Source organism: Agrilus planipennis, unplaced genomic scaffold, assembly GCF_000699045.2.
Source record: "Agrilus planipennis isolate EAB-ADULT unplaced genomic scaffold, Apla_2.0 scaffold17, whole genome shotgun sequence".
NCBI lineage: Eukaryota > Metazoa > Arthropoda > Insecta > Coleoptera > Buprestidae > Agrilus > Agrilus planipennis.
Window position 1 is genome coordinate 878,227 of NW_020439021.1, and position 24,255 is coordinate 902,481.

The window sequence follows — 24,255 nt, forward strand, 5'->3', positions numbered from 1 at the left end:
AATTTGGGTTATTTAAGTTATAAATAGATACAAATATTTGTATAAAAAAAATATCTAGTTAAAACTAACTAAAATAAGGAAAACTCTGTACTTTCTGTATAAATATTGCCTGTGCCCATCAGATGTTTTCACTTCTTCTTAAGACATATTTTAATCACCAAATTTTTTAAATAAATATTTTCATGCCCAATTTTTCAAATTGCAGTGGATCCAAAAAAGGTACAATTCACTCCATTACAAATCCTCAATTGTATACCCTCAATAAGTACTCCAAAAGGGTACCGACAGTTATGATTAAAATTTTTGAGTATTGATGCAAAATATGCACACCGTTCATCAATGTTCATAAACAATATTATTAAGTGTAATTGTATAAATAATTTAGGGACGATTATTACCATTATCCTTAATCTCTGAATTTCGCTTTAAGAAAAGCAGGTAAAGGAATCATATATAAAAACAGATTAAAAACAATTATTCCGAGTGCAAAAGCGAATGTAATGCTTAAATTAAAATCAGACTCCAAAATACCGCTAAAAATTACGTCAGTGTTTTCCCTGGTGTACCTTTCTGTAAGAAACGATTGTCCATTAGCGTACCTACAATACATATTTGTAGGGCCGTTGAAATTTGAAGTCTCTATCATTGTCGTTTTTGAACAGTTGTGACTGTAATCAAACGGCAATGGATTGTGAAGATCTGTATGCAAAAATATTTGTCTGTTCAAGTAAGCGGCAGCGTATCTCAACTGAGTTGCATAAGTTAGGTAATATAACCAGTCTTGGAGCCCTTTTATTGACCTACAATTTATCAATATAGTAATTTTGCTAACCAACAGAAGAATTATAAAGCTAGTTCCACACTTAGCGTCTTTACCTCTAGAGGCCACTGTTTAATTCATGTTATGCTTAATAGATAAACATTTTCAATTTGTCGTGATTTGTATTATGAAATATTAATCAATACAAAGATTAACATTTATGAAAATTATATAAGAACCTCACGGAGGTCACACGTTATTCCTACTAATGATACTCCGCTGTTTAATGCGCATGCTCCAAAGAAATGCGGTTCAATATTATGTGGTAGATGATGACCGCATCTCTTAACCGCTTAGTGCGCAACTATCTTAAGTTTTAAATGTCTATTTTCTACTAATTTTATTGTTATTTACCTCAGAATTCCACTACTAAGGGCGAGACAAACGCATGTAATATAGGTACTGCAAATAGCTCCTGTTAAATAGTCTTTTACTATCATTAAAATTGATATTGTTTGTTGTTCGGCAAAAATATAACATGCCCAAAGAATAAGGCTAAAATATATAAATTCCATTGGCTCGTTAAATGATCCAATTAAACTGGAAGAAATTAAAAATATACGTATATATATATACAGTTTTAATGTTGCATTTCGTTTAAAATAATTAATGAAATTTTTTGCCAGTGTATTGTAGAAAACTACTTACGGATATATAATTGCACTTGCCGCTATTAAAGAGAAAAATGAAAATGGTATCGAGAGGAAGTTGTACGTAATCAGAAATATACAACCACCGTAGAGTCCTTCTTGTGTTTCCTGATAGTACCTTGTCCGATATACTGGAACTATTGAATATATCGATAGATTATTGTATACACTGATGGCATACAACGCGTTTTTGTTGTTCAAATAAAGTAGCAGAGGTATACTTACAAATAATGACAGTGTTAACAATTCCTAGAAAGCATGATACTGCCAAAGAGTTCAATATAAAGCCGCTTCTAGTTACAAAAGTATGTTGATAATTCTGTAAAGTTAATAAGTAATATTTCTGGTAGTTTATGTTTTTTCTTTGTTTAAACTTACAGACATGTCTTTGTAAAATGCCCACAATAGTAAGAAATATAGTGGTACGAATATGAGCCTTAAAAATATCTGTTTTAATCCTGCTAAACGAAAACTGAAAGTCGCCATCAATAATCTCCTAAAATTTAATAAAGTCCAAATATTAAGAGAGGGTGTAAAGAATGGCAGCGCAAAAATTGTGGAAAATTGTACACTACCCCTCACGGGAGAAAAATGTGTAGATATGATCATTACTGAAAAGGTACCTACTTATAAATTCGTTATCGATTTTGTTTTATCTTAATATCTATTACTTTTCTTGGAAAGGCTGTCTTTGAAGTGGATAAAGAAAAAGGACTTACATTAGTGGAATTAGGCGATGGTTTTCAAGTAGAAGACGTTGTTGCATCAACAGGGTGTAAATTTGCAATCCCTGATAATGTTCCTCGAATGGGGCAAGTAAATTTATGAGGAATTTACTTATAACGAATGTTTTGTGTACTTATCTTTAAGTTTTTGCATTTGTTCTAAGATTTTTGTACTGGATATAACTTTAAGTAATTAAACTTTATTTTTTCACAACTTTTATTTATTGTTTTATGATAAACCGTAATAACAGACATACTTACAAATCGAATTTATTAATTAATAATTATTCCAAACATGTATTACTATCGGAATTTTATTTCGTATGCACTAGCGTTCCAAGACGATAATGTTTTTATATTTTTAAATGGTAAAGACCTTCCCGCATAATTTTTTTTTAATTGGATTCGTCTTGTTTTGGCCTAAATACGAAATGAAACTGAAATGGTACCGTATGTAAAGTTTTCAAATCCAGGAATCGAAAAGTACTTTGGTATCTAGGCACTGCTTGGTCAAAAATGGACCCGAATTAAAATAATGTTTCTTTAGAGCAAGTTTTTCTTGAAAAAAAAAACGTGATAGGGTTATATGGAAATCTTTTATATNATATAAAATCAACTTTTATTTCACCGTAAATTAAATTTTGATCAAATTACTTTAAGTACACAAAAAACCAAGTAAATAGAAGTTCAGATTTTTTTATAATCAGTAAAAATTTGAAGTACTCCCTAGGGACCCGTTTAGTTCATTGTTATTAAAAATAATTCAAATATTTACATACGTGTATAAAACCCAAGCTGTTTTGAAAACAGAAACTCGCTCCTGTAGGAGAGGTATTTTGCTATTATGACTAATTACATCATTATGATTTCCCTCTGGTATCGATTCCTTTTGAAAAGCAGGACCTTCTATCTTAAACTTTTCTACGAGAGCAGCTATTTGATAATTACTTTCAATAAATCGCTCCCTAGACCTTCTATCGACAGTGGATAAACACACTACGGAAAAAGTTTTTTTGAATCGTTGTTATAGAATTGAAATTCTGAACAAATCGTACAATAATACATTAAAGGGTTTTCAAGATGAGGACACGGGAAACCAATGGCGTTGAAGTAATCCAACATTTGTCGCGTTCCGCCAGCATAAACTATATCTCCTAGACAAAGATACAAGACTTTTTCTAAAAACGGAAACACGTCCGATCGCGGTTTTTCCATCGTCAGTATGACGGCAGTTCCGTACTTCTTTGATACGTTCGACAGGATTGATATAACAAGGTATGTGTTCAAAGGATCCAAATCCCATGTTGGTTCATCAAGAAGAAGGATTACTAAAAGGAATTTAATTTCGTAATTGTACGCGGTATATCCTAAAAATAAGGCGTGAAATTTAAAATAACTTACTCGGTTCTTTTATAAGTTGGACACCAATAGTTAACCGTCTATATTCGCTCTTTGATAAGTTTTCCACACAACGATTAGCAGTTTGAGATAAAGCTAAATCAGCCATTACTTGTTTTACTCTCGATTTTTTATTGTATGCACTAGTCTAAAATTTGGGTTTGTTTTAGAGAAGGATACTATCAATTAAAATATAAAGATATTGTTTTGAAACAATAAGGACATTATGGCCTTTTATTCTTTATTATTTTTGGTCCTTATTTTACACATCAATACAGTTCAGTCTCGGTTTTGTCTGTGACGTTGTCGCATTTCATGATGAATGAAATGAAAATAGTTATCAAGTTGTTTAACAGTTAGCAATTAATGGATTTAAGTGCGAAATTCGTGACATTTTATCTACATTATAGGGAGTGTTTTTAGACAGTTTTGTCAGGTTCTTGTAAAAGTGCTTTTACTTCTTTGGCTTGTTGTTTAACTCGAATAATTATGAGTGATCTAGCGGTAACTCTACATCAAATAATAACTTTGAATCAATTAGTAGCAATACGTGAAATGAGTATATAAATACCGCAACTATGGGTCTGTTTCAGCATTGCGGAATCTCGCACATGTTTTGCGTAATTTCTCAACTATCGCCAGGGCCGTGCTATGGGGAGAAGAAGACGTCACGGTCACGAGGCGCCGAAAGGATTTGTAATATTGAAACAGATTTTTCCAAAATATTAACAACTTGGGTATCACCCAGATTGCATACATTTAAAGACCGATTGTTTATAATTTGGGATATAATGATTCTTAATTTAAGCCATCATTACGTATTTTCTATAATTTTTTTACAAATTGCTTGTTGTAAATGACCAGTTTCGTGCTTTTTCATAAATAATATTTCCTTTCAAATTTTAAATACGTTAGGCGCATTTTGAAAAATACTTTAACCGTTGTAAAAGTAAAAATACGTTCCTGCCATCAATAAGAAAACTATTTGAATAAAGTAAATAGTCCATACTCTAAAGAAGAAAAATCACTTTGATTCAAATATTGCTCTGTTCATTTCTGTAATAATCTCAAATGACCTATTTCGAAGGACAGAATTAGAATGATTTTTCATTTTTAATTTTATATATTTTGCTTTCTGGAGATAAAGGGGGTGAGGGGGAGTAGAATCGAACTTTGTCCTGGACGAAATTTTTTTTAAATACGGCCCTGAATCTCACATAAGAATTAATTATTAGCTGCACTATTTATAATTACCTGCTATCCATACTTTGCAACTTATTCGCCGATCCAAGCATGTGTAAATAAGTACTTAGGGGGGTATTTCAAGTAGTGATGAGTAAAATTGGTTTTGGTCTTGCAGTCTTCGTTTCGGTCTTGTGCAAGCAAGATCAAGACTAACACCGAACAAACAAGACGAAGACTAATACCAAGACCGAAAGCACAAAACCAAGACCAAATATTAAAAAAGAAGCTTTACCACTATTTGATCTTTCTTCTAGATCTTTTATCTACAAGAATGCCCTCGAAGTATGTGTTCAAGATCAAGAACAAGATTGAGACTATATCAGCGAGACGAAGACCAAAACCGAATAAGCAACTTACAAGCGACACAAATAAATATGTTGGTACAGACCTTCGTTGGAATGTAATACAACGTTTCTTCTACTGTTAAGCCAGGTATGAAATCGCACTTGTGAGTTACGTATCCACATCTTTGCTGGAATACCGACAAACTCATCGGCTGGTTGTTAAGTAAAATTTGTCCTCTTATGGGGCCTTGTATGCGACGGGATATCACGTCGAGTAGTGCCTTTTTGCCGCTTCCTACAATAATGCTTTTAGAAAAAATTCATACCTACGCCAAAAACGGATATGCCTATGTCAGTTACGGTAAACACAACCAATTATATTGTATACTCTGAATGAGATACTGCTACCCAAAATGTCCACAAATTGATGCGTATCTAAATTATTTGAATTTAATAATAAAATAAAACCCTACTTTGTAAATTTCAACACATTTCAAATTCGCCAAATATTGGCTTAAGTTAACTTGAGTTATAAACTTCTGAAGGCGTCAAAGTTTGGCGAAATTGTCAAGTACAGTTGACCAAATGATATAGGCTTTGACTTCCTGAGTGGTTTACAATACCCCCTGATGTTCTAAGTAATAAAGTAATTTGGGTGGTGTTTGTACCTCAACAGCGATCGTTATGGTCTGTCTTAGGTAGAATTAATGTTTGAAAGAAATTATTTCTTAATTCCAATAATGAAACTGAAAAATGTAAATAACAATACGGACCTGAAATTTGTCAGGAAAAGTTCTTTTGTCAATCAAATTACCTGCTGTGAAGGTATCTCAAAAAAGTTAAAGAACAATGAAGACAGAACCGTACCTACTATATCATTTTGGTCAATACCTAAAATTTGTCTGTTGAAATTTGGAAATTATTTTTAAACATCCATTATGAATTTTAAGCGTGTAACTTGGGCTTAAACTTAAATAAATTATTTTTTACACACGACTTGTGTTTTTAAGATGTGTTTTTAAGATATTATATATTTCCCTTGTGAAGTACTTTATGGCTTTTACCTATGAGGTGCTGTTGCTATTGTTTTTATTTTTTACTTCTTCGTAAACAATTAATTGTGAATCAACAATATAATAGTTTTAATATTTTCATAGAATTAGTAAGATAGATCTCAATATTTAATTTTAATTTTTTTTCTTATTAAATTTACATTAAATAACTTTTTCAAGGATTCAATGACGATTACTTATTATGAATAAATTATTTTGTAAGATGCGTGAGTGAATGTGTGAAATTCAAATGGTTTATGATGTAAACAATACTAAATACCTTTTGAACCTAAAATAGCCAATACTTCTCCTGACTGGACTGTTAACGACACATCTTTTAAAATTACCCCTGTTTTAAGGCTTCCCATTATCCTTTGGAAACATGTTCCCGGTTCAACCTAAAAATTCGAATGTTTTTGAACAAAAACACTTTTTAATTGGTGCAGCTTCTTTATTTTGAATTTTTATTAATAAATATTAATACTTTTCTACTTCAATGCGTCGAATAAACTTTTGAGAAATTCCAAATTATGTTTTGCAAAGTTTGTAACAAATAAAAGTGTTAAACAGATGAACACGTAAACAAATAAACATAAAGTTAGTCTCAGAAAACAAATGTTAGGGAGTTGTTAAAGTAACTTTAAATTTAATAGATACCTGTCCAGTATAAAATATGTTCTTTAATTCCAGAACGTATTCTGCAGCCATCCTTAAAATGTTAAGAAAAACCGCCTACTTTTCAAATTTTAATATTTCACAAACTATGTCAACATAACCAAAACAAATGAAAAAACAAAGTGCAATAAAACGCTTAATTCAGGTGTGCCACGTTGTACCAAGGTTACCGAGGTTTATTCACCAAACTGAATAAAAGCTTAGCGATTAACTTGGCCTGTGTCCAACCAGATACTGCACAGAGGAAAGCAGTTTTGAGCACTACGAACTATACTTAAGTCGGAAAGAAGGTGTGCAACCTCAACCATGCAAAATTAACCACAAAAAAAGCAACTTTATAATGCTCTAATTTGTCAGGATAAAAGATTCCTTACGGCTTCAATGAGAAACCAAAAAATTATTTATTGTTACAATCAATTCGCTAAAGTTAATCAGACAAATTAAATGTAACTTTCAAAGAATTTAAAAAAAATTTAAAGTAAAGTATCTTTGGTATATTTTCGAAATTGTTTTTTTGCATTAACAAACTATGCTAATTACATATGAAGCAAATTAAGTATCCACAACAGATTATTATTATTACATTAGTAACATGGGGAAGTTAGCAATTTTCATATTATCTTACATTAGAGAAAGTGATTTATTTAAATTGATCTTAGAACTTAATAGTTTCCTTCAGCTTTCAAGTAATTTAAATTTACAATACACCAATAAATGCTATAGGTAGGTATATAAATATATCACTTACAATTTCGATACTAGAACGCGTAACTACTATTATTATTTACATAACAACTTTCAGTAAATGTTAAATTTGTATGTACCTAGATCGCATTGGTAGGCAATATTGGACACAAACTTTGAATCCCTTTCGTGCTGGAATTCGACAAAGAAAGTATTAATTAATAGTTTGATTGTAAAGTATTTTGTTTATTTTGTCCTACTTATGTAGATTTTGATCGAATTGTTACAGCATATGGCAATATATGTACCAGTTATAACAGTTCATCCTCTCCAACCGTATAACTACCTATTATAATACTTTCATGGTTTACAGGAAATTTTCATTCGAACAGGTTGGTAATACGGTGGGACTGGTTCGTGTTTCTGCCAGCACGGTAATCAACTTAAGTCACTTACTAATGCCACACTGCCAGGTACAGAGAACTACTCGGCAAACGTGCTTTTACGTGATCGCGAATTTATTGTATTTTTTGTGTTTTGAAAGAGACAATAATTTCTATTGTTAAATGTGGTGTTAGTGAACGTTATGGAAGCTAATTTGAAGACATACAAGCTAAAAAAGTGCTCAAGAAGCGGTGAATACCATGCGAACGCGTCGGCCCTGCTATAGGTATAATAAGGTTCGTGTCTTGACGCAACGTTGAAGTCTCCGAAGATATTGCTAAATATCTCGCCTGGCGGCTGCATATAAAAAAAAATTTTGATTCCAACACAAAGCTAGGACTATTATAATGCTTTTAAATCTAAATAACACCCAATTTTGCTAATTAATAACGACGTATTAAGCAAATTTTAAAGTTATGTTCCAACGTATAGTCGATATTACTCGTAATAAATGTTGCATGTCGCTGCGTTTTCAAAGTAACAAGTTAATTTTTGTTATGTTTACAAATATATGTTTAATATTGTTTTTCACAAGCAGGAGTACACTTATTAGATTCACATTTATTAATAATTACTCCCACGATCTTTAAATCAATAACACTATACCTCAACACGCTTTTAATCATTTTGAGGTGGTCTGTTTTTCATTAAAACTTGTTTCGTTGGTTATCTTATTATTTTGGTACTTTTTCTTGAAGTTAATGACGGCGATTCAGGTTTAAGTAGGCCGTGAACCGTAACAATTTATTCAAGTACAGTTGGAAATTTGTCTGCAAGACGATTCTTCGTGTAGTTTGGACAGTTTGGAATCGTGAACCGTCATCTGCTGCGAGCTTTCATGTTGATGAAGTCGTAAGACGTAACGGGTCAAGACTTAAATTAATTTAGATATATCTGCAGGTATATCTAATAAAGTATGTAATACAACGAGGAAAATAATATCGCAAATAAGAAAATTATGGGAAAATTGTTTACAACTTGGTGAAGTTGGAACCTCCAAATGAGAATTTTTCACTGAATTTGACATGGCTCGTTTGCCCAAGTTAAGTCCAGGATAGTTCAACATTTTTTTTCGTTAGCCAGGTCAAAATTTATTACAAAAAATTCTTTTTCGGGTTGAGAACCACTGAAAATAAAAAATGGTAAAATTCGATGATTTTATAGGGTTATTAGCTTGCCAAAGGTTAGCCTAGGTTATCCCAGGTTTTTTTTTAATTAGCCCACCACTGGTTAAAAAGTTATTAATAGTTTTAAAAAATAAACTACCAAAACTAATAAGTGAAAATCTTTGTTTTAAAACTGCCTTTCGTTTTCCCAATGGTAGCCCAACTTTTATGAGTAGAAAGTTGTAAGGATTATTAAGTTTGCATTCTGAAGTATCAAAATAAGTGGTAATAGAACTTTTTATATCAGAATAAAAATATTCTGTTTGAATGGCGTATATGTATAAAATCAAAATATTATTAAACTTTGGTTTTATATACGAGTAATAAAAGTGGTACACTAATAATTTTGCCAATTCTAATACAGTAAAACTAAGGTTATAAAAACATCGAATTTAACAAATTTTTATTTTGAGTGGTTCTCAACTTGAAAAAAATCTTTTTGTTGTAAATTTTGACTTAAAATTGAACTAACGAAAAAAAATGTTGGGCTATCCTGGTCTCAACTTGGGCAAACAAGCTATGCCAAGTTAGTTGAAAAATTCGCATTTGGGGGTTCCAACTTCACAATACTGTATAAACTATAGCTTAAGCTCCAAGACCGTTTCAAAATGTCCATTTCAAATTTAATTTGTTTCTTCATCACTCGAGATAATAAATTTAATTACTTTCTTAACAAAAAGTCAATTAAAAAATTAACGTTTTAATTAAATTATACCGAATGATTTTGTTTCATGTAATCTTTATTTATGTTCATGTAGATTTAGGCATTAAAATAATCACAATTATTACAATGTTTATATTTGTACGAATAGTTTTACCACTAGAAGTAAAATTTGCTAAGGAATTCCAAAAATTTCTTGATGACTTAGTTAAAAACCACTGTATTTAAGAACGACAAATTCTCTTTCATCATTTACACGACTTCACTAGATAATCGTGTAAATAAGTTATGCTTTCTGTTAGAAATAGAGCACGTAATGTTTTTCCCGCCCTTTTCTTTTCAAATTACACTTAAACGGCTTTCAGTTTTTCTCAGCGAGTACGCTCAGTTATTTTCGCGTATTTTTAACTATCGACAAGAACTGCTGTGAACTACTGTGAAAGTTATAATCGATTCAAACTAGTACAATATAATTGCCGACTTCATAAAACTATTACTGTTATTATCACATTGAGTGTACGCACCAATTTGTATGAACCATCTGCTTAAGTGTTTATCACCTATTATTATTAAGTACAACTGTTTAACATGATAACTGTACCATAATCAAATTGTTCTGAAAATGCGCCAGCAGGTCATATAAAAAATAAAATAAAAATAATGAAGGAAATTAAATTGACTGTCACCGCCTCCTAACATCATAAAATCATTAAAACTTCTAAAACAGTAATTTTTAAATGTAGGTAATCGTTTTATGAGTAATAATTCCTTATACACATTATAAATTTGCAACTGAAATTTTATTTCAACATTTACCTACTGTAAGAGTGATACACCTTGATGATTTTGCGAATGCGTTAATAATACATAATGCATCTGCTATTCTAGTAAATACCAACGTGTACCATCAGTCATTCAATTTTTTGTGTCATGTACGAGGGTGGATTGATAAGTTTCCGGCCTGACCAAGAAAAACAAGGTTTTTAAAAATTTTTTTTTTTTATTTCTCAACATAATCTCCTCCAAGGCTGATACATTTCTCATAGCGGTGTTCCAGTCTATTAATGCCATCTCTATAGACTGATTCGTCAAGCTCCTCAAAATAACCATTTACAGCTTCGATTACTTCTTCATTGTCCGCAAATCTCTTACCGCCAAGCCATTTTTTGAGATTAGGGAACAGAAAATAGTCACTCGGGGCTAGGTCTGGAGAGTAAGGAGGGTGCGGCATCAATTCAAACTTTAGATCGTTGATTTTAGCCGTCGCAACGATTGACGTGTGCGCTGGTGCGTTATCGTGATGAAACAAGATTTTTTTCTTCGCCAGATGAGGTCGTTTAATTTTCACCTCGTGGCTCAAACGTTGCAATAAGTCTGCGTAGTATTGACCAGTGATAGTATTACCCTTTGCAAGGTAATCAATGTATATAATACCTCTTGCATCCCAAAAAACAGTAGCCATAACCTTGTTCGCCGAAAAAATTGTTTTTGCCTTCTTTGGAGTTGGTTCCCCTGGTCCAATCCACTGTTTAGACTGTTCTTTGGTTTCAGGAGTGTAGTGGTGGACCCACGTTTCGTCAACGGTTACGAATCGACGCAAAAATTCGCTTGGATTACGCTTATACAATGACAAATTTGCGGTAGAAATGTTTTTTCGAATCAATTTTTGGTCGACTGTTAGCAAACGCGGCACCCATCTTGCACAGAGCTTTTCCATATGCAAATGTTGGTGCAAAATATGTTGCACACGTTCATATGACATCTTACAGGTCTCAGCTATCTCACGCACTTTCAATCTGCGGTCTCCCAGCACTATTTGATGAATTTTTTCGATCATATCTGGAGTTGTGACCTCAACGGGGCGTCCTGAGCGAGGCCCATCAGAGGTGCTCACACGACCCTTTTTAAACTCGGAAACCCACTGCTTAACGGTTGAATATGACGGGGAGGATGTCCCCAGTGTTGAGTCCATCTCTTTTTTAATTTCCTTCGGCGTTAACCCCTTCAAATAAAAGTATTTGATGACAGCACGATTTTCCTGCTTTTCCATTTTTACGAAAACCACAGAGGCGTCTTGTTCAGCGTGCTGTCAAACCTACACTAGCAAGGAGATCGGGCTGAAACTATAGCTACAAGCTATCCAAGGATGGTACTATAGAATGTCACCTCAAGGTAGGCCTAGTGGCGTCATCTCTTGGTTAGGCCGGAAACTTATCAATCCACCCTCGTAAATACCGTTTAGTTTCCATAATGTATGAGAATATTATGGCATATCACGAAATTAAAAAGTACGCTGATGTGGGCGATCAATGACAACAAACAAAAAAAAAGAAAACAGTTAATACAACAATTACATTATAAAACAGTTGTTTTTTAAATGATGATAGAGCTTCCTACTTGATTTGCATTTTCATGTTTTGTTTCATAACATTATTGAATGACAAATGATAGATACCATAATTTAGGCGTAGGTACATATTCAAACACATACACACAGACACACACACACGCGCACACACACGGACACACATACATCACACACACACACAAGTGTTTAATCAACTATGATAATTCAACGATTGTTAAAGTGTAGTATTAAAACATACGAAAGCTTCCTTATTTAGACGAAATATATGTAAGATCGTATAACAAATAATAGCCTTGTCATACAAATCATCTTTGACAACAGAATAGAAGGACGTATATATATGCTGCAATTGATAATATCGTATATAAGCTTACCATTTTTGATTAAAGAATTTCTTTAGAATTAATTGAAGGACTTCTTTTTATTAATCGAACGTAGATGATTGATAATCTGTAACACTAAAATTGAAACTAAATATGACCGATAATTCTATGACATTAATATATTTAGAAGCCATTTTGCAAATATTAGCCTAAAATTATGAAAAAACTTTTAATCGGTTCAACTTTATTTTGTAGTTGCGATGCCACACAAAGGTTAAAATATTTCTTAGAATATTTCTACATGTCGAACTACAGCTTATTGGACCAAATCCACTTAGGCAGGACTTATGTAGGTAGTAATTATTGTATAAGCTAAACAGTAGTTAAATATGAAGATTAAGCTTATAAAATTCTCAGCGGGTAATATGAAGTTTTCAACGTGTTTTTACGCATGGTAAAATTTCGCTTTTAGTTTTCTCTACCATCCGGAAAAAGTTCATTAAAGAAATCATTCATTGTCAGTTGAACGTGGTACTATCTTGATGAAGTTGCACTCATTTCAGGAAATATTATCCTTGTTACATAATGCAAGCTTTTACCACATAGATTAGATGAATGTTTGATCTCGACCATTGAGCTTTTATCTGATGATTCATTTTTCCACCAGTTGTATAACTTTTGAAGGTACCTACACAAAGCAATTTACCTAAGTATAATAATAATCGGTAATTTCAGGGCTTGAAATGATGCACAATCGATTAATGGTATGTCTATGGCGAATTATTCGATAGCGTTTTTTTCCCATGCACAATCTGTTAATTTATCCTATCCTATCATCGGCCTTCCCGCAATTTAATTTGGAAATAATGATTCATATAAAATAATTCGAAGTGGTCTGTATTCTGTCGAAACTGCGTTTCAGAAAATACTACAAACGGCACAGTTAACGCCATCTGTAGCACGATGCTACATTTTAGGATTACGTATTTTTTAACAAGGTCCACTTGTGTGGATATCTACTTGCTGAAAACGAATCCTGGCGTAACCAACCTCAACGTGATAGGCACGTTAGCTTAATCGAATAAAATAATTCGAAGTGGTCTGTATTTTCTACATTTTCTGAAATGATTCATATGTACATAGATATTAAAAAAAAGGTGTATTTGTTAAACAATATTTTCAATTACGGTTGAAAATTAACAGTTATTGCATTCTCGTTGTCGTTTCTGTCCCATGCTGCGCGCGCAATTTCCGTCCATATTGCCGTTTCCGTCCCATACTGCGCGCGCAATTTCCGTCCCGTGATAAAATTTTATACCTACTCAATACACCAAAAGAAGAATTTCTTCAAATAGTGTCATATAATACACTGCCCCGAAAAATAGTTCTGTACTGATTTACTTTCTATGGGCTTACAAAAAGACACGTCTGTAGATTCCTGCAGGTAACTAAGTGTAAGCATGAAAATAGACTAATATTTATATGTACTATACACATGTAAGCATGGACGTCTTGAAAATAAATTATTTCCAGTGGACAGTTATGTTCACTAATAACTAATTTCTCTCACTTGCACTGAATTTTAATGTAGAGAATGCCGACGATACTCTGGTTCTCATTTAAAATCACATTCTTGGTTACAATATTCAATTTACATCCTGCATCCTGCATTCGATTACCTTGCGGTGGCATAAAAAGCTTAATATAAGCGAATTATGTTGTGGGATGGGAGGTATCATAAAGAGAAGATTCTATTTGGAAACTGTCATGGAATTAAATTGCGTAAAATTTTTCAAATAATGTTTCAACAACGTATTGAGTCACATATGCATATGTTCGGGTAGGTGTACTAGTAATCGCGACCTTCAATTGGATGGATCCTTCTCATGCACCCTTATAAAGAAGAATCACAAATTTGCATTAGAATAATTTTTCTTGCCTAACTTAATAACATAAACTAATCAGCGATAAACATTAGCCATTGTAAATTTTAGAACAATTCAGAAGATTATCTGGAATTAATTAGTAATTAATATTACAATGTGCTGAAGAAAATAAACATTTCATGGCCAACCGTAGTTATACATTGTGTGAACTTTAATTCAAACAATACAGAAGATTGTCGTGTTGAAAAAATATCCGCATTCTTTCAAAAGATACATTAAAAACAGTCGATATATCACCGATACTTTACAAAACAATCTACCTAATACAGTTTACGTTTTATCTATTGACAGATCTCTTTACGAGAACCTGAAAACCATAAAGAAAAATGCCTTCTTGTGTTCTTTTACTCATTAAAACTATTTACCTCTAACAAACAAATAACAAACTCTGTTAGATTCAAAAGCTCTGACTCACTGCAGCAAGTAATTCTTATTCTTATGTTTTTTACGGTTTCCTGATTCTCGATCGTACGACTGTATGATCAACTTTTTAACGAGTTTAAAGGCCAATAAAACAATGTGAAGTAATGTGTGACAAACCTAGAGGCAACAATAAGAATTAATTTTGTTCTTTGTCCTCTGTACATTTACTGATGGGGAACTTTACTGTAACCAATAGGAAATATTTTTGCGAAGTAGTTAACAAAGAAGTGTGATTTCAGTTTCGCAAATATTGCACGTATGAGAAAAGAGTGTATAATTATCTGATCTTGACAGGAAATTAATCATTATCTGAATTGTGTAGGATTAAACTAAACAAGGAAATCATTAATAAATGCAGTGTTAACAGTTTATAGCGAAAAGCTCCCTGTAATGTAGTCATTAAGTAAACTTATTTGGTTAGCTATACTGATGAACTCCATATAACAAAATGGTCATTCTTCATAAAGGGTGTACGGGAATGAAAAAGCTGCATTAATGTGTGTGATAGTCAAGAGAGACAAATGTTCTTTTAACTCTCCTCAACGAGAATCTCGTTATACAGATTTTATACAATTCATGTTTTTTTAACTTGTTACAATTTTTATTTTATTTGAACCTTGCCTTTGTGTGTTATATCTCAGCTTCTACCTAACTGTCATTCACTGAAGAGACAAACACTCTAAATTTTGTGGATTTTTTCCTTAAAATTATTTAATATTACAACAAAGTCCATTATATTGTTTTATTGGGTTAGTTTAATTGGTGATAACAACACAATTTATTTACATTTTAAAAATACGACCCATATGAATACTACTGTTGTTGTTTTCGCCTTTTTTTACGAATACAGTAGACCCTGAAATTATATTTGATTAAACTAGTAATGATTTGAGTCAGTTTACGAAGCGGAACTTATGTAATTCATTAGTGTTAGTGGAATATAAATATTAAAATTTATTTGGTTGCTTAACTTCAACTTAGTTTCCGTTAATAGATGTTTTATAAGAAATAATAATTAATTAATATAAAACATAATTAATTATACTTCAAATTGCACCGTTTATTTATTTTATTTCTTCTTATGATCTCTATAAAATTAAACACATCTGTCGCAGGTGAAGGGTTTAATTGAAAATTTTGGATTATAAATTTCTTTGATGGATCTGCGTGGTAATTAGATACATGCACGTAATATGTTCGTATACATATGTAATATAAGCCGATTAAGACCAGTTTTTAAATTGAAATATTCAAATTTGTCTAGAATTCTACACACCTGTGTATGTATATGTTATTACGTTGGCGTTATAAATTGACTGTCACCTTCGCATTTCCTACTCTTGATATGTAATATCTCTTTGATAATGATTACAAACCAATTTCAATCGATTTCTATTACGCCTTTACACATATAGAAATACATATGCTTAATAATTCCAAGCAGCAGGAATTCAATATCATTTGTAAACATTAAGGAACCATTCAAAGTGTTGCTGATAGTGAAATAAATCCACTATTTCTATAACGATTTATTTCATTGATCGAAACCGAGACTTCTGTCGTAACCTTTTACTTTTCATCTAGTGTGGTAATCAAGGAAAATTGGAACAAAGTTTTAAAGTCTCGTTAGCTGATAGATATGAACAGTTCGAATTATTACTCAATTCTTTCGACACTAATAACTCTAACGTTATATGGTAAATAAATCGTAACATTCATTACTTGGATCTCTAATTTTCTAGTTCTAGTGTTTAAAAAAAATTCACAGGATAAGTAAAATAAAATGTTTTTTAGGATTTATCCTATTTTGTATATGTTTATCTGTTAGAAACTTTCATATTTATATTTTCATACCAAGTGAAGGTTCTTGTAGAATGTGTTAATAAAGATACTATGTGTGTATAACAGTTGTTGTAGTTGGTACAGCAGGTGAAATGATTTTTATTCCTTTCTTAGTTTGAATATTTGATGGGGACGATGACCCGAAATGTCCTGTTTATAAGGCAATTGAGGACTTTTCGTTTACATGCGGGTGCTATATGCTACGGTAAACTTTTACTTAGTTCATTAATTATTTAAAATTACCTTTAGATACTATATCTAATTGGTTATTACAAAGAAATACAACTGTTTTAACCAATAAATGATTTATAAAAACAGAAAAGATTTTTCTTCTCAAGACTAAAATGTCTCATCGAAATGATTAGAAGATTAGTAGAAACAAATAACAATTTTACGATTGTCAAATTTACAACAAAAAGAAGTTTTATTGTATGTATATTGCTGGTATTTCCGAAATACGGCTTTGGGTCATTTTAATGAATTTAAAACCACTTTGCCTAAATTGCAATTTAGGAAGGAAAACTCAATTCATTAAAGTCTAATTATTTAAACATTATTTAGTTGCAAGTACATTTAGAGAAAGCAACTATAAAGTAATGAATATATTTAATTAAATAGAACACTGTAGTATGTTTCACCAATTTTATTTTTACATTGTTTTCAACATGAAACATTTAGCTATTTTCATATACCTACATAAAAGTGCACCGTTAATATTTTAAATTTAAAATGAATTAGTGTGTAAATTTGTTTTTTTTTTTTCAGATTAGATAATAAATAGTTAATATATTCCCTAAAATGGTTAGAAGTAGAACTCCCTCGCAAGGGGGAGGATCCCAAAGTTATGAAATGGAACGAAAATATTCAGTACCTTCTAATCCCGATACAAGGACTCTATCTGGAACAGCTAGCGAGGATTTGCATGCTTGGTCCATATACAGGTAATTATTTTAAATATTTTATCCTACCTAACTGCAGGTAAATTTGTACTTTAGATATTTTTTTTATTTTAACTCTATAATAATAATAGCTACAGTAAAAACACAAGCTACTCTACTTGCTATAATATGCCGCAAATAATATGTTATTAAATTATAATTCAATTCGCTACAGTTTCGCTTGGGCTATTGCAATTCCGGTAAATGAACTTTATGTAGCTCTATTAAGTTACAAATGCCTTTAATTTATTAATTATTAAATTCCTTTTTTCCACTAACAATTAGCCATAAGTATTACATCAAACAATTTCACATCATTTCAAGTACATCCATTTAGAGAAGAATCCGAAAGTAATTTTTTTTTTTAAATGTGACAGATCATGTTGCAAAAGTGTGTCATAGGTATTTTGCTAGTAGCAAACATAAAAATATGATAAAGTAAACAAAGCAAAGTAGCGTACGTATTTAGCACTTAACGTATTCATTTAAATAATACCCAAAGGAATGTTAGGGATTGTCTAATTATAAATTACTTTCACGTATTTGGGTTAGACATAGTCGCATACCTGACACCTGTCGTCGATGTTAAGGGAACATGATTTTAATTTAGTAATTGGAAATTTATTCTACTAGTGTATATACTGTTTTGTGCCTGGGTTTATAACTGATATAATTCATAGAAAATCAAAAAAAATTAAAAGCCGTGATGTCGTCCCGTCTTGCCAGGATTATTGTGTTGTGTACCAAAAGATAATTCACACCAAAAATTAATCCTGCACGAGGTTACTTTACATAATTAAGTTTACTAAAAGAACAAGCAATTAGAGGAGTAAAAACTAACCCAGTTTCTAATCTAATTATATAAAAACAATCAAATATTTTCTTCTTCAAAATAATTTTAATTTTGAAGCAGTATCGACCCAAAAGAAATACCCTGTACTTATGTAACAATAGTAATTATTTAAAATTCCTGGCAATACAAAATAGTATTATAATTGGATTTCAGCTGTTCATAATTATTCTCTAAATTCATCCTTGTCTACTTGCATTCACGTTGCAATTTCTGCAATTGTAAATGTACCAAACTGCTTTTAAATTTTAATTAAAAATAAATTGCACAATCTGCTAGCAATTTCAATTCCGCAACGGATGTGTCTAACGCGAAAGCTATTTTTAGTCATCAGGAAACGGCCTAGCAAATCATCATACTAAATTTGGCATAGTTGCAATTAATTCATTCTAGAACAGCTTATTAACAATAAATATGTCCAGAGTAATAATTTGTTATGAGTTTCGTTTTAATTTGTCGCAGACAAAATCTTAATTCCGATTTCACGGACAGCGCTTTAGGATCGACAGATAAAAGCCCGCTTCCTTATGGAAACTTTCAGTTAAGGGATACAACAGTTCAATCGATATTATCTCATCCCCGATATGGACCTAAGTAAGAGATTACGATTAAAACAATATAAATGTTTAATTATATTTTCCTATTATTATTTGTTATTAATAGATCTGCATTGGGGTCAAACATGTACACTTATTTAAAGTTCGGATTACCGCGAGTGTTGCCACCAAACCACAACGGTTCCAACAAATCTGGGACTCCACAACATTTTAAAAGGGGGTCGTCTTCACGACCACAATCGAGGTAAATATTTTCTATAAAAATGTTCTAATTCCGAAGTATCTTAAGCGTAGGAAATGAAATAGCAATATATGTATAAAAAGGCTTGGCATATTAAATGGTCTACGTACTAAATCATGTGTCTGATTGGCCAAGAAGAAGTAAGAGCCGCTAAGTATGTTCGCTGTGAGCACATTTTGCTATCTAGTTGCATAATTGGTCAATAATAACTAATTGTAAAGTAATAAATACGTATTTCTCAATTAGTTTAAAGGTTTTGAGCTCAGTGGCTCTTATGAACAAGCTGTTGTTAGTTTGTTTAACAACAATACTTTCCAAGATTGTTTAATTTGTTGTTGTTATTTAGGATACCAAAATCGGCATTAAGAAGCACCCGTGAAGGAAGTTCTGGTTACGATAGTTCAGACAACGAAACGACAAATCATTACAAACAAAGTCGAAAATACAGATCGGATCCAGATTTCCGGATGCAACATGTACATCCTTCCTATTACGATCCAGGGGTAAGCATTTGTACCTACCGGAAAAATCAACCGCACCTTAAACTATTGTGTTACTTTCGCGTATCCACTTTCTCACGGCATGTGAATTTATTTTGATCTCATTTATCCACTACACTTAAGCATAGTTTATTTTATATGATTGCCCTACCTACAAGTGTTAAAGTCAACCGTAAACATGATTATGATATACTTCCTATTGAACGGTTTCGAGTAATAGTAGATACCTGAATTGAATTAAAACCCACCGGGGGGTTTAAAAGTTTTTTATTTTTCAAAAACAACTGCCAACATTTCGTCGTTAAATTGTTGGATTGAAATGATGCTGTTGTTTTTGAAAAATAGAAAACTTTTAAGCCCTGATCGGCTTTGATTCATACATTGGACAAATATTAGAATTGATCGACTTGCCCAAATTATAATTACGTATAAACCTATAATTATTATTATTGTATAGGTTATATACATATATACCTATTTATTTAATAGAAAATGAAGACACTTACCAAAGCTTTTGTGTCTCCAAATAGTATCTTCTTACACTTATTACACCCACGCAGTTTTTGCGAATAATGAAAGTTTTTACAAATTGCATACGCGGTAATTAAAACACTGATATAATATTATAAATAATAAACGCGTCTCTAATACATCAATTGACTGCTATTCTTGCACTAAACGTGAAGAAATAAACAGGTTCTTTATCTGCCTAGATCTGTTTTTTTTGCCTCAAACGTTAAAGAAATAGAACTGTTTGTTTGTTCAATTCCAGCGATGAAGGGCATAACAATGTCAAATACTTATTAGAAACCATTGGAACTCATTTTTCGTTTTCTTAACAGATTAGAAAATGAAATTCGTTGTAAAATTAAACTATGATATTGACACTGATTTTCTCTTTAATATTTCTCTTGTTTACCACCTGTTTAAACAGTAACAAATAATGATTACATAAAGAATCTAAAATAAAAAAGAATCCAAAATAAAAAAGTTATATTATAAATGTATAATAATAAAGTTAAACAAAAATATTGCAAGGCATACGAAACTCAAAAATAAATACTGGATTTCAGGATACTCCTGCACCATTAGCTGCCTTGCATCAAGGTGGAATTAGAACTTTAAGTAACTGGAACAGAAATAAAAGTATATCGGAAGCTAATCTTTTAGCAACCGAATACAAGAAACCGATAAATAATTATCCAGGTAATTCTCGAGGTTTTGATCCAAGGAGAAATAGTGTCGCTGGATTTATTCATCACCAGGATGTAGTGGATCACAGGTATGCAATTTCGTTGTTTAGGATAGGTACCCAAAAAGGGTAAAAATAATTCTCTGTAATGTCCTGCATTTTTATGTCAAAATTATGATATCTTTAGCGGGTTCAGCCAAATTGGCATATCAAAAGCCGAAAGCCATTTATCTGCAGCAACGTCAAGGCGAGTACCATCGGTCCTAAAAGGAGATTACCTCACTCACGATCCTGAAGATGGTCCTACGTTTCTTTATCCTCATTTACAGGTCAGTGGCAGTTTCAATTGAATTTTCACTACAAATCAGAACTTTTCGATTACTGTATTACGAATCTTGAAGGATCATTACTGTTCTTCAGGTGATAGGGTTGGGAGCTTGGCCTAATTCTGGATCGGGCTGTTTTGGGAACAGAAGTCACCTTTTACTGAGCAACGTGTCGTTCGAAGCCCATGGTGGTGAAGTTCTTGCGGTGATGGCTACCTCAGAAGCGGAAGGAACTGGACTGTTAGATATTATTGCGGGTCTCAAAAAGCAAGCTTTCGGAAGTATATTTTTGAATGGTCAAACCGTATCACCTCGGCAACTGTTATCACGCGTTGCTTACGTACAAAATGATGCTCAATTATGTAAAGATATGACAACCGTACAAACCCTCCGGTTCCATTACGATCTTAGGAAACCAACGGAAAAATTGCAGCATATAAAAGTTGGAGCAATCGACAGGGTAAATTAATACTATTTGAGGTGGTCTCTGGTGTAATGGGGATTAACGTTAATTTTTGTTACAGATTAACATTCTTATCGAAGATTTGGGATTGGAACAGGTCAGAAACACAAAGGTGTGCAACTTAACAACATCAGAAAGACGAAGACTGAATGTTGCCTGTCATTTATTGATGGATACAGATATTGTGTTGCTAAATCAACCGACTAGAGGAATGGACATCTTTGATACGTTCTTCCTGGTTGAGTATCTTCGACAATGGGCTAGTGGAGGAGCAGGAAATTCCATAGGTATTCCGATATATTTTATGTTTTTGGTATAGTAAAGCAATTAATCAGTGATTTATTTATTTATCTTTTAGGGCGAATCGTCATAATCACTTTACATCCTCCCACCTACGAAATCTTCACGATGTTATCAAGGATTCTTCTTCTTTCTGCTGGTCGCGTGATGTACAGTGGAAAGCGGAAAAATATGCTGCAGTACTTTGCCATGGTAGATTATCCATGTCCATCGTTCAAAAATCCATCCGATTATTACTGTAAGTTATTTTTGATTTTTTCTTTTTACTTTTTTCAGTAAAAATTATTGTTTCTTCTAGTGGATTTGGTAACATTGGATGATTTATCAGCTGAGGCAATGTTAGAGTCGTCTCAAAGAATAGAACAACTGGCCGAAATATTTCAACAGAAACATGAAAATTTCGGAGATCCTGGACCACCTTCAGCGTTACCTATGACCGTTAAACAATCCAACTTTTTCCAACAGGCATTCGTATTGTTTACGTGAGTGACTTCCCGTCTGGTTATTCTGATGGTTTATGTTTATAACACTTTTCATTTTTAGGAAAGCAATGTTTTATACGCAGCCGAACACTTTTATTTATTGGATAATGTTAATAATAACATCTGCTAGTCTGTCCCTTATAACAGGTGCAATATTTTGGGACGTACCGAATTCCGACTCACAGTTAATTTTAAACGATAGACTGGGATATCATTATACGATGATGTCCGTTACTATTTGGCCGATTCTTCTGATGTTAACGTTAATGGAAATGCGAAAAAATAAAAACACAATCGAAAGGGACATTAAAGACGGCCTTTACGGGAAGTTTACGTACGCGTTCGTCAAGGTATAGGTGCCATTTCTATTTTTGTTTACCCTTAAAGTATTTTTTATATCCTTTCTTTACAGATTATTCTTAACTTATTTCCTTCGCTTTTTGTGTGGTTGATATACATTGTGCCAAGTTATTCGATGAGTGGACTGTACATGCAAGGAACTAATAATTATAATGGATTTTATATGTACTTAGGTGAGTAAAACATTTGATAAGGACGAATTTACAAATACCTACACTGTACAAATAACAATAAAACGAATCTTTTGATTCATTTCATGCCGGTACCGTAAGTACCGTTTTTAAAATATACTTTGGATAGCATTGTTACATTTAAAATTAACGTTTAAACACATTTGCTTTTTTGTTGTAATACAATAGGGCGTTAAAGTTCGCCATCTTGCTGTAATAAATAAATTGTTTCAGGTTACATGCTACTGTACCTGAGTTGTGTACAAATACTTTTAACGGCATTTTATTACTTGATACCATTTTCAAATGCGGCAACGTTAGTATCAAGTTTTGTGATTACGTCGTTATTTTTATCGTGCGGTTATACGATACACGTTAGAGATATTCCGTTCTATTTTCAATGGATTCAGTACATAAGCCCTTCTACGTGGCTTATGCCGTACATAATAAGGAAAGAATTGACCCCCGAAGCGATATCAAGTAGTATGTCCACTCAACTTTGTAGAAACAAACAGGTAAATGCTTTTTTACTCGTAATAGTTAAGTCCTGGGCCGCGCCATCTAACGAATACAATACCACAATAACTTGTTTTAATGCTATTAAATCTCGATAGGTGATGTTTTATTTTATGTATATGTTTAATTGTTCTGTTTTATTGTACATAGGTTCAACGTCAAGATATAATAGTTCAGTTACCTTGTCCACCACCCAATGGGACACAAGTTCTTTTTAATTATGGTTATTTACCGAACGACAAACTGTTGTATAACTATGGAGGATACGAAGTAGTTGCCATGGTTGTATTTTACGCAGCCTTATTTTTAGCTGCGTGTTTTGCATTCGTAATTGGTTGTAGGAGAAAAAAATCTGGGCATAGATTTGCCTCAAATAAACCATAAAAGAATTTCATTAAGTATTTTAAGATTCTTTTAATTAAACTTCCGTGCCTGTAATACGTACTATTGTAATATATTTTTTTATATCAATCGATATTATATACATTTCTAATAAAATATTATAATAATTAATACTCCTTTTTAATAATATCTATCACCATATATACTTATTTTAAGTTACGTAATGTCCGGTGCGTTAATGTTGCAATTTGGAGAGCACCCTGTACATTAAAAATGCATTCGTAAGTGGCTATGTAAACGCCTTATCCGTAT

General features: G+C 32.2%; 3 protein-coding genes across 4 annotated transcripts in view; 2 read left to right on the plus strand and 1 right to left on the minus strand.

Annotated features, from left to right (window-relative positions):
* LOC108744374 (succinyl-CoA:3-ketoacid coenzyme A transferase 1, mitochondrial) overlaps positions 1-2,415 on the plus strand; it is a 6,291-nt gene extending 3,876 nt beyond the window's left edge. The window contains exons 11-12 of the mRNA XM_018480101.2: positions 2,024-2,089; positions 2,155-2,415. Of these exons, the coding sequence (XP_018335603.1) occupies positions 2,024-2,089; positions 2,155-2,298 (210 nt within the window). The 3' untranslated portion in view covers positions 2,299-2,415. The remainder of the gene's footprint in view (positions 1-2,023; positions 2,090-2,154) is intronic.
* On the minus strand, positions 75-20,445 carry LOC108744377 (ATP-binding cassette sub-family G member 5). Of its 2 annotated transcripts, none has more exons than XM_025976287.1 (11): positions 20,299-20,445; positions 6,455-6,572; positions 5,227-5,417; positions 3,597-3,741; positions 3,251-3,523; positions 2,975-3,191; positions 1,849-1,966; positions 1,696-1,789; positions 1,469-1,607; positions 1,175-1,360; positions 75-800 (listed from the first exon to the last, which is right to left on the minus strand). In XM_025976287.1, exons 2-11 carry the CDS (start codon positions 6,540-6,542, stop codon positions 407-409), a joined length of 1,845 nt encoding a protein of 614 aa, XP_025832072.1. In that variant the 5' UTR covers positions 6,543-6,572; positions 20,299-20,445; the 3' UTR covers positions 75-406. The 2 variants fall into 2 exon arrangements, with proteins under 2 accessions (XP_025832072.1, XP_025832071.1); XM_025976286.1 differs by lacking the exon at positions 20,299-20,445 and adding an exon at positions 6,832-7,127.
* LOC108744372 (ATP-binding cassette sub-family G member 8) lies at positions 7,940-23,995 on the plus strand. The gene is made up of 15 exons (XM_018480099.2): positions 7,940-8,213; positions 17,472-17,647; positions 18,957-19,088; positions 19,158-19,295; positions 19,639-19,795; positions 20,866-21,074; positions 21,172-21,313; positions 21,405-21,770; positions 21,835-22,060; positions 22,132-22,311; positions 22,372-22,555; positions 22,617-22,905; positions 22,968-23,088; positions 23,320-23,600; positions 23,752-23,995. Exons 2-15 carry the CDS (start codon positions 17,505-17,507, stop codon positions 23,983-23,985), a joined length of 2,802 nt encoding a protein of 933 aa, XP_018335601.1. The 5' UTR covers positions 7,940-8,213; positions 17,472-17,504; the 3' UTR covers positions 23,986-23,995.
* The last annotated feature ends 260 nt before the right edge of the window (positions 23,996-24,255 follow it).

Coding starts and splice junctions, on each gene's coding strand:
- LOC108744372 (XM_018480099.2), top strand. CDS start 17,505: ATGGTTAGAAGTAGAACTCCCTCGCAAGGGGGAGGATCCCAAAGTTAT. Junction 17,648..18,956: donor CATGCTTGGTCCATATACAG/GTAATTATTTTA, acceptor AATTTGTCGCAG/ACAAAATCTTAATTCCGATT. Junction 19,296..19,638: donor TCTTCACGACCACAATCGAG/GTAAATATTTTC, acceptor GTTGTTATTTAG/GATACCAAAATCGGCATTAA.
- LOC108744377 (XM_025976286.1), bottom strand. CDS start 6,882: ATGGCTGCAGAATACGTTCTGGAATTAAAGAACATATTTTATACTGGA. Junction 3,742..5,226: donor TGTATTACATTCCAACGAAG/GTCTGTACCAAC, acceptor CCCAAATTTTAG/ACTAGTGCATACAATAAAAA. Junction 1,361..1,468: donor GCAAGTGCAATTATATATCC/GTAAGTAGTTTT, acceptor AATTTCTTCCAG/TTTAATTGGATCATTTAACG.